This window comes from Hippocampus comes, unplaced genomic scaffold, assembly GCF_001891065.2.
Source record: "Hippocampus comes isolate QL1 unplaced genomic scaffold, H_comes_QL1_v1.1 scaffold36, whole genome shotgun sequence".
NCBI lineage: Eukaryota > Metazoa > Chordata > Actinopteri > Syngnathiformes > Syngnathidae > Hippocampus > Hippocampus comes.
Window position 1 is genome coordinate 4,886,635 of NW_017805695.1, and position 10,619 is coordinate 4,897,253.

A 10,619-nucleotide genomic window follows, 5' to 3' on the forward strand; every position below is an offset into this window, starting at 1 on the left:
CCTTGCTTTGGCAGTGTCTTGACCTATATAAAAACATCATTTTCTTTATTGGGTCAATTGCATGTTTATGTCTTTGGGCAAATTATTACATTATATCCCCAGGCTCTCTGTAAATAAAACTGGGGAAAAAAGCTGTATTAAAAGAAGGATTAGGACCCTGTAAATATTTCTTTCAAATAAGGCATAGTGTAGTCTTCATTTTAATACAATAAAAAATGACCGTTATTTAAAAGAGTAAACAATACACGAATCTTTCAACTTGTTAAGTGATTTGTGTCAAGTAAAATAATTATCCATATTCCTCTAATGAAAACCACCCCTTTTTATTCATAAAAAGTCACATTTATTCCAAATCCATATCATTAATATCAAGCATTACAAAACTGCAGTGCTTCATCACCAAGAACGCATGAAAAAAAAAAGAAAGTACCATATTACAATTCCTGTGCTGTAACAGTTTCTGACATAAATGGTTAATCAGTTGTGATGGAGATTGAACAAAAAACAAGCAGAAACAATAAATGAGTTGTTTGGACCAGTCCTGCTCTACAGGATTATTGTGCAGAGTGAAATCCACTAGAATCCAGCGTGGTTTTAGAATAATCCCATCAGAACTGCAGCAGTGCCACGCTACTACAGAACACCCAAGCCTGTTAGCCCTGATGAGAGCCTACAGTGAAGGAACATAGAGAAGTATGACAGAAAAAAATGAAGCAATCCTTGTTAATTACACTAAACACAACCACCTTTATTGTACACAACAACCCATTTTCCCCGCTTGCTGCCTACAGAAATTTAATTCACTATCAAAAAGAGGTCTAGGAGGGAACACAGAAAGTAAACATTGCATATTAAGAAACAAATCTCCTGGAGTAAGTCTTCATATAAAGCTCTGGGACACAAAGCCATAAGAAAATTATTCTTTTTCCTGGGTTCAAAGCAAGCCTGAGTTCGCACATAGCATACTATGCAATTGAGTTAATACACACCTCTGCCGCCTATTAAAAATACGCATTCCCAATTAATGGAATGCAAGTGCTGCACTGGGAAACCTTGCATATAGTACTTGTGCCAGCCATTGACACATTGACCATCATTTTATAATCTGGTATCCAATTAGACAGACATGTCCAAGATTACTCAATATGGAGCAAACTTCTGTCGCTCAGACTTTTTGATGCCAGAGGTTGGTATTTTTGCTGTGTAAGGGGCTAAACCCTGTGTTAGGCTGGTAGCAGCTGCTGGGTGGACAGCCAGAACGGGTAGTGTTTTCATGCCAAGCAGGCTGGAAACAGGGACGGCATAGTGGGGATTTTGGATGGCCTGTAATGTTGAGGGAGAGTGGACGTTAATGTTGGTGGGGGCTGGGGTGGTGGCCGCCAGGACGGCGAGAGAGGTAGCAGCATTGGAGGCGGTGGAAGCAGACTGAGCGTAGCTCATGTTGAGATCAACTGGGTTCGCAGCGGCGGCAGCCTGCATGGTGTATTTAGCCATCTCTAAGCTGCACGCCGTGATGTTGGAGGGGATGTTGAGATGGTGTGATGTTAAGAGAAGACAATGGAACGTGAAGGGATGAAAAGTGGGTAAGACAACAGAAAAGAGAAGGGGGGAGAGAGGAGAAAACATGAGAGTCAGAGTAGCAACGTGTTAAAAAAGCAGAGACAATCAGGATTTTTTTTTTTTTTTTTGGATGTAGTCAAGAGACTGGAGCAGTTAGCTGCAACAAAACCAACCACTCCTTGACCACAATTATTCCACCCTCACAAAAACGCTTGGTTGGCTGTTATGTCAGAGTGCACTGTGCAGCTCTGCTATAAATGGTAGCTGTGAATCGTCTTACCTGGCGCTGATGAGGTACTGGGCCACGCTAATGCTTGCCGGTGAGCCTGTGATCGTGACTTGGCGCACAGCTGAGCCATCAGTGGCACTGGCAATTTTGATGTGAGCTCCCGAGACCTGGCGAATTTCATTGATCTTGCTGCCTTGTCTTCCAATTATGCAGCCAATAAACTAGAAGAGCAGTAGAGTGAAATAATGTAAATAGCAAATGAGCTTTTTTTTAATACTGCCAGAATGCATCCGAGCATGTTTCTCCCCTTTGCAGAAATAATATCACAGAGGAACAACTACAAACAAATAAATAAATAAACAAACAAACAAACACCACAGTGAAATCTTAAGAGTGGTGGGTTCCCGCTTATTTACGCATACTGTGGGAAGATATTACATCTCACTCTTAGGGTTTATGAAATTTGTGAGCTCTTGTCAAACCTTCACAAATCAACACAAGCTAGTTGTAGTGCATTGAAGTTTTGAGGGGGTGGCACATGTGTGTCCGTCTATTTGTCAGTGAGCAGGCCACTGCTGGCCGAATGATGCAATTATGTTGGCTCTATTGATGCCAAAGGGCAAAGGAGGATTAAACTAAATCTTTGTACCTGCAACTTTATCCAAACCCATTCCTACTTAATGGGTTCTTGCTTGTCCCACTTGCCACTGCTCTACAAGTTATGGAGAAATAACATTTGTTGTAACACTCTATTGCAAAGTCTGCCGTGCAAAAGGCGATGTGAAAAAAGTGGTGGCCTGACACATGCACGGTACTGCAAATTTAGCTCAACATTATCTCTCTTCACTTTGACCTAATTGTCTTGAAACAAACATGCTTATCATAAGGAATCCACACTAACATTGAACAATAAAGTATTGAAAGCTGAAATGAATGAAAGACAAAGCGGAGGATGCAGTTCGAATTACTGGTGTCCAAACACTCCTTTTCAAATCTAGCCACCAGACAGTGCAAATGAAGTATGCAGCATCCATATCATTGATGTGGATTTGAAGTACTGCCACAACACAAAACAATGAAAAACTTACATCATTAGGTATCGCCAGCTCCTGTGAACTTGTGGGGGCAGACGCATCCAATCCTATAAAGTAGGACACAGAACGCTAACAACTGCACTAATGGCTTCCACTTTTATGACATAACAAGTTGACCTACTTTCAGTAGTTATTACTTTTGATAACATGGGACTAACAAAAAGAAACTTTCTATCCACATGTGTACCATACATTTGATACCGGCACATATTTAACTTAGATTTCAGCCACATATATCACACGGCTATAGTTCTAATGCTTTAATGTCATGCACAGCATGGCTAGCCTCTTTGACAGCCGTACTCTCTATGTGGTGCAGACTCAAGTTAGTTGTGGCAGAATACATGAAAATGTGGGTTGATGATGTCAAGGACAGCCCGAGCCAAGATTATGTTAGATTTTCAGGGGAGATGTTGCTGGATGGGAGGGATGGGGGTCAAGAGTTTGGGATTTTTTTTCAGACGGCGAAATGGGGCTCGTTCAGAGGATTGGGAAATAGTGATAAATGGTTAAATATTGACAAATTTGTAAGTACGACTGTCATTTTCACATTTCCTTCTTTTATAATTTGGAAAAATAATGTATGCCTCAGTGACTTTATTATTTTATTAGAGGTTCTGCAGAAATGTGAGAGAAGTCTATAATTCTACAGTTGCCTGAACAGTTGAAGGAAAATGCGCTTACGGTTCCACCATCAGTGTGTCCCCACTGCACCGATGAAGGTCCATAAAGGAAGAATTGTGGTTTGGATGAATTTGTGAACCCTAATCGAAACTCCATCAAAAACGTTTGGGGGAGGCATAGCTTGTGAGGCAGCAGACCTTCTTGACCAATATTAATGACCTTTGACCTCAAAGATTAATAGAAAATGTTCACATTTATTTTTCCCTCCAGCTTGATTTTCCCAATTCTTGTGTCTATACAGTCTACATGCTATCCACACACGAACCCACTTTGCGGATATCACATTTTGTTTTGATCACTTGTGCTTAGCGAGATGTGGCCACTAAGAATTAACCTGAGAGAATGGAGGCAACCCTGATGCTCTCTTATGTGACAGGGCTGTTTGATGTTGTGATTGGAAGAGGAGTGACGACAGAGGGATTGATGGTCTTCCCCGGGGAGCCGTGGGTACGTACCAGGGAAGGTAGGGTTGCTCTGCCCAAGGGAAGGGAGGGGGATATGCTGCATAGCCAACTGGTGAAGCTTGGTCAACTGCAGGGTAGGAAGGAAGTTAGAGCTAACCAATCAAAGTGGATTATTTTAGAGGAGTTGACAGCTACAATACAGAGTCAATCTGAAGTTCACAAACATCACAGATGGTGTCAGTGAGAAGATTCATTTCCTTCAGAAAGCATGCTGGATTCTCATGGAAGTCGTCTGCAAATACAGTCACATCTCTGGCTACAAAACTACAACTTGATCATGAAGGGACTAGCTTTAAACTTTGATTTCAATCAGAGCATGCTACTAATTTGTGTTAGTGTTAGTAATGTTGACAAATCAGAGTTTCATTGATGCTTGGGACGGTTGAGAAAGGAGATCGGTGGGACGGGTGGGAGTGGGCAGAGTTGGACAGAAAGGGGAGGAGTCAGTCATTTAAAGGAACACACTTACATCTTGATGAGCAAAAGCATATTGCCCTGGAAGTGCAAATGCCTGGATGGTGAGAGAAGAAATGTGATAACATGTTATGTGACATGTGAGCATCAAGAGTAAAGTCAGGCATTTGGGCGCTTGATTGAAAATCCATCCCCTCACTTTTTCCATGGCCCATGATTGTAATGGCTTTGATGGAATTGTATCAATATGTCACACCAATGGTTTTACCCCATTTTTACTATGCCAGGAATTCAATAACAGATGTCCGATAAATCAGAGCAGCCTGGGCCAAATCTAGGACAGTGGCATGCCAGTTAATGGAAAAAAATCTGCTTGACTAACAATATTGTTTATGTTTCACACTGCAAGGAATTAACAATGTAAATGGGTATCATTTATACCCATATTCATTGTTTAGTCGTATTGTTTTTTTTTTACAATGCATATGATCCACATCTACCATTTTCATGCATTGAAAATGCAGCTAGAACTCATTGTCCCCACGTTGCAACATTTCATGCACGGCAGACTTATTAGTATGTATCCTGCATGCACAGCACGACCGACTGTTCATTTCTCTAAATCTGTTGTGCTGCCGAGTTGAGGTTGCAAGAGCAAATATGTATATATAGATACAGAGGTGCAAAAGTCCTCACTTTCACTTTCTCATCCACTGACTGGCTACGATGTGCTGATCGGCTCAAACCTCTGCGGTTTGATCATGGCCGCTTCTGTCAACTTTTGTGCGTCAAAATCCTCTTCCTCGAATTGCAAAACATTACTCGTCATCGAATATGTGTTCATTCACTTATCAAGATAATTCCATGAAAATTTAAGCAATTAAGGTTGAGGAAACCCTGCCTGCCTTCAAAAGCAACATTTTCAAGTCTTCTCTTTTTACAAAAAGGTAAAAGTGTCGATGGAAACTTACTTGCTGTTGTGCTAATACTGCATGGGCTCCAGCAGGTATGGCCTTTGGACGGTAGGGAATAGTGGCTCCTTTTGGAGGAGACTAGAGACAAAATTAGGAGAAACAGGAAAAAAAAAGAATATTTTATATACAGAACTTTCACTAAGACTGATGTATTTTACATCACATATACTGTATCCCTCGCTGAATCTTTTAATAGCCATCTAACCGGTTGAGAAGGGTACATGGACCTTGCATGCCACAGATTAAATAAACGCTTCATTTACAAGACTTCATTTTTCCGGCATGAGGATAATCGTGCCCTTGCCAATGGGTTGGTAAGAGAGATAAATTAATGATCCCAACTCCTTCACTCCGAAAATACAAATTATGCTGTGACATAGGTAAAATGGAGATAATGCTTCATGATATTCTGCAATAATAACCCATCTAATTGGGAGCACTTTCATGAATGCAAAGGTGAGTTGATTTAAAGCTTATTAAGTAGCTAATTAATTCTGTGCTCTTACTGAAATTATCACCTTAGAAATAATGGCTTCATGCTTGAAAGCTTCCCTTTGTAAAAACTGCACCGAAGCATTGCGCCATTTGGCTCACAGAGGAAAATGAATATGCATATATAGTTTAATAAAAAGATCACAACATAACCACTAGTGAAAGTGTAGACACGTTTGAAATATATTGTAATGGGTGGTATAATGTAAGGGGTTGTTCCGGTGACTGCACGTCATTGTAAATGCCCAACAGTGAGGCTCAACTCTAAACTCAATGCAAAGCGATTTCCACAACACTGAACAAATATACAAATGTAGCACTGTTGCGTGTCCAAAAAAAAAAAAAAAAAAGGTCACGAAGAGCGGTTTGACCGTCCATACCTCCAGCATGATGGAGCAGATGTGTCGCACACACTGAGTGATGGCCTGTGGAGTGCCAGAGATTGTGACAGCCCTCTCGGTCGAATCCGGCAGCATGTCTCCTGCCACCTGAACCTGAGCCCCTGTGGTCTTGACATCACCAGACAACAGAGCAAAATGGCTATTTATTGCCAGAAAGAGCACTCCATCACCCAAAATTGAAATGCAGTCTCAGACACCTGCAGCTTTATCCTGATAAGATTCGGACATGCAAAGAGCGGCTGCAAGCCAAATAGAAACGTGTGCACCAATATTTAAAGAGGTGCACATAAATAATCTCCATTTAAAATGGGCTTTCAGCCTCTGCACAAGCTTAGTCATTCAGATTCTCATATGCAGTTCCAGCAAAATCATGCAGGCTTGATTGAAATGTTTGATATTGGAGGACCCTTGATTCCAGAACATCAGGTCAAAGGTGGCCTCTTCCCATTCATATGCAGACAAACAACTTCCAGAGAGAAAATTGCAGAAACACGGGGCCACCTACCTCTCGAATCTCTTTGATCTTAGATCCTCCTTTTCCAATCAGTGAACCGCACTGGCTCCCTGGGAAAACCAAGCGAAGTGTCACAGGCGGATTGCTGGTTACATTGCTGTTTGTCATTGCCGCCGTTATATCCTGAGGAGAAGATCCGCAAGGTCAATATCAGCACAAGCTTTAAATTGGGAATATAAGGATGCCGGCAATACTGACCTCCTCAAACTTGTGCGCAATCATGGAGAAAGCTCTGAAGATTCCCTCTGTGGGTCCTGTGATGGTCACTATCCTCTCGGGAGACGATCCCTCTGATATGTTGATGCGAGCGCCACTCTGAGAAAAAAAACCCCAAAACATCCAATCTAATTCCTATGCTGTGCCATGCAGAGACCTGGAAGAAGATGCTAAGTTATACAGTTTGCTTCTTACCTCCTCTCTCATTTTCTTCACCGTTTCCCCTTTCTGGAAGCAAATAAAGGGGATAAACATCTTAAAGATGGCAGTGACGCAACAAAGGATGTTTTGTTTTAAAATTAGCCTACCTTTCCAATTATACTGCCAACTTCCTGTAATGACAAGAAACCTTAAATAACAGCAGTAACAAGTTACAGTCCAAAAAATTGGACTACAACAATACCACAGTGATTCCATTCCTCTATTCCACATTAGTCAATTACCTTTCCGTGCATCAATAGCCTCAGTGTCAGTGTAACATTCAGGCTTCCATCTGAGGCCATTTCTTCCCTCTCAGACATGCCCTGTGTTTTCACACCTTCTATGTAAATACTCTGCAAATGAATGAAAATAGTTTAGGCAAGAGATATATTCCAGTACATAATACAGTAAATGGAGAGATGATGCGGACATCGCTTTCATGCTAAACTGGCCTTACAGGGCAGTTACTGCTGCCGGTGGAAATGTATCACTTCCAATTTGCCACTTTGAGAAAATGCCGTCCGACTGATAACTATGTAAAAGCTATGGCTTTCATAACAAAATCCTCGGCTATATCATCAATCTATAAATCTCCAGGAGAAATAAAACTGATTTATGTCTGTAAGGATGTTCAGAACCTCATCAAGGGACTGAGTGTGGACCAGTGAGGTTTTTCTCCTGATCTTGTCGTTGTGAGTGCGGGTGAGATAAGCCTATCACGAGGCACAATCTTCACATGGGACCACGTCTTTGGTTCCGGCTTAACGCGAGATGTGTGACTCCCTTGGATATGATAAGACACAAAGGACGCCACTGTGGAGAGCCGACAATCAAGTCATATGTGTGTGATGGTCTCCAATGTACTGACCCACAATTTCAGTTTGGAAGACACAGTGAATCAAATCTTTGTTGTCTATTCAGAACAAATGAAGAATGTTTGAAGGCATTCAGTGTCAGAAGAGGGGCTTCTCGCAAATAACACACAAATAGAAAGAAGTTTTTTTTTGTTTTGTTTTTTTTTACCAGATCGGATTATTTTTAGTATTAAGAAAGTTTTATTTCTTTATTGATAGAAAGAGTACCATGACGTGTTCTTGGTGTGTGCAGACCTCTCCTGCATTTAATGCTATATTTGACCTGTAGCAGACAACAGCACTTTTTGCGTAAAATGTATCCACTTCTGTAGCAGTATGATCAACATCAATGAAGAGAATTTTCTTTCTCTTTGTATTTCAGTGAGCCTTTTGGGGGTCCATTCCATGAAGCCTCATCTAGACTGATTCCCCGAGACCTCACAGAGGTAAAAAAGGGAAGGGATTGTGGCTACATGCTATTGGTGCATACCCATGAGCTGTTATTTGTTAATCCAGATTCATCTGGTCCTACCGCAGGATTTTGTGTACACAATTACATTTGTAATACATGACCACTGACCCACCCGCAGATCCCTGTTTGGATACTTACATAAAGCAATGAATGGCAAACTCCTTGCTTCCATTCCAAACCTTGAAGGAAACAAACAAAAAAAGAGAGAGGCGACTGTACCTTAATCTTGGTGCAATTACAAGAATAAAAGAGTTGATGATGATTTGATAATGAGTTATTAGTTTTTCATAGTCCTCTGAAATTGTCCTGCCATGTTCCTGTGTTCATACTGACGAAATTATCAAATCCAATTAATACCTTTGAGGTTGTTTTGCTGCCAACAATGAGGCTTCTTCTCCCCTCTGTGTTTTATTACAAAATTACGGTGGCAACATCAAATAAACAGCAACATCTCTTCCTAATCCTATAGGCCAGGATTTGTTTAGTTAATGCTAAGACCCTTTTGACCCATTTCTGTCACCTCGAGTATGTCAGCGACCACTCAAGACTTCCGAACAAAACATTGGCTCACAATGGCATCCACAGTGTATGCAATATGAGAAACACATTTAAAACAACCGATTAGTTATTCAGGCAGGTGAGGGGAAAAAAAATTACATAGATCGATTGATGGCTTTTGAAAATTGTAATGAGGAGGTAATTTTATTTTTCATGGCATAAAAGAATGATTCATTTATATGCCCAAGTGTTTTTTGGAGTAACACAAAACAATGCTTAGCACAAGTTGATGTTCGAGCAATTATTAGAAAGGAGACAACTGCTGTATAATATCTTGCATCAATGTGTAAGGTATTGATAAAATCCGGTTCAAGTAACTTTAACGCACCTAACTGAAGACAAACAGCCATCTTAGTCCATTTCACTTCACTAATTGAAGTCAGGAGTTAAACATAGGTACAAAGATGCTCATTGTTTCATTGTCAACATTACAGTTGTCTGCAACACTGCTGGCTGTCCAAAGTCAACGGCGAACACCCTACATCTTGTAATTATATCTCTGGATGGAGGCCTAATGCAACACGGAAAATTACAAAAATGTACTGACCTTATATGCCAACCATTCACTCGTCTCCTTTAAATTGGACAGCTCCTAATGGAGTAACCCCTTAGTTTGTTCTCCGTATTCCGTGTTTACGTCCTTTGTTGTCACTTATCCACAGAATGGACAGATGGCTCCCTGTGCCTTTAGACTGGCTGGAGCGGAGGTTGGCTTTGCTATTAGTCCCTCAGCTTAGCCCAAGATAAGCCCCTACACAGGGCAAGTGAACCCACATCTCTTGCCTAATTCTCTCCGTCCCTGCCACCAAAGAGGCGTTCCTCCACACGTCGATCCACAGGCTGAAAAGGCCTAAGGGCAGGGCAAAGAGTCTCTTCTGCTGGCCACTGTCCAAGCCACAGATAGCAGTGACTACGGTAAGGGCCACCACCAAAAAAAGGGCCTTTTGTTCAACATAAAAACACTAGCAAAAAAAAACAAAACACAGACATAGGAAGATGCAGTTAACCGATATTGCTTGTGAGTCAATTTTTAATGGTTGAAAAAAAAAAAAGAAATCGGTTCGTTGTGCTTGGAGCCCGACTAATTGAGGGCTGAAAAGGACAATGTGGTGTTGAAGGTATTTAGTGATGTTAAGCACAATGTCCTCGTGGGGTACTTCCCCCCTCTCTGCCGTGCCCTCCCCCACACCAAGCCCCTCTGCCCTGGAAATTAGGCCATACGCAATACAATACAGCCCTTCTGCACAGAAAAATGTATTCAGCTGAGCTTCAAAATTGTGAGGGAAGTGAATCAGTGAAGCATAAGTGGCATATTTAATTACTATTCACTGTGTTGCACGGAAACAATGATGGCTGCTGTGAGCCTCATGGCAGTCTTTTAGACATCTGAGGACTGCTCAGCAGTTCAATACAACTCCCCAGTAGTTCTTCTGTGAATAAAACTGTTTAATTTAGTCATGAGAAGAAAAGGCGTATTTGGATACTTTTTTGT

General features: G+C 41.3%; 1 protein-coding gene across 2 annotated transcripts; it reads right to left on the reverse strand.

Annotated features, from left to right (window-relative positions):
• Window positions 1–320: 320 nt before the first annotated feature.
• Window positions 321–10,060, reverse strand: LOC109523216 (poly(rC)-binding protein 3). Of its 2 annotated transcripts, none has more exons than XM_019882220.1 (14): window positions 9,675–10,060; window positions 8,708–8,748; window positions 7,486–7,596; window positions 7,351–7,374; window positions 7,238–7,270; window positions 7,025–7,141; window positions 6,818–6,949; window positions 6,292–6,420; window positions 5,417–5,497; window positions 4,501–4,542; window positions 4,023–4,098; window positions 2,878–2,930; window positions 1,841–2,010; window positions 321–670 (listed from the first exon to the last, which is right to left on the reverse strand). In XM_019882220.1, the coding sequence occupies exons 3-14, from the start codon at window positions 7,561–7,563 to the stop codon at window positions 634–636; spliced, it is 972 nt and encodes a 323-aa protein (XP_019737779.1). In that variant the 5' UTR covers window positions 7,564–7,596; window positions 8,708–8,748; window positions 9,675–10,060; the 3' UTR covers window positions 321–633. The 2 variants fall into 2 exon arrangements, with proteins under 2 accessions (XP_019737779.1, XP_019737778.1); XM_019882219.1 differs by having other exon boundaries at window positions 321–1,501; window positions 9,675–10,059.
• Window positions 10,061–10,619: the final 559 nt, after the last annotated feature.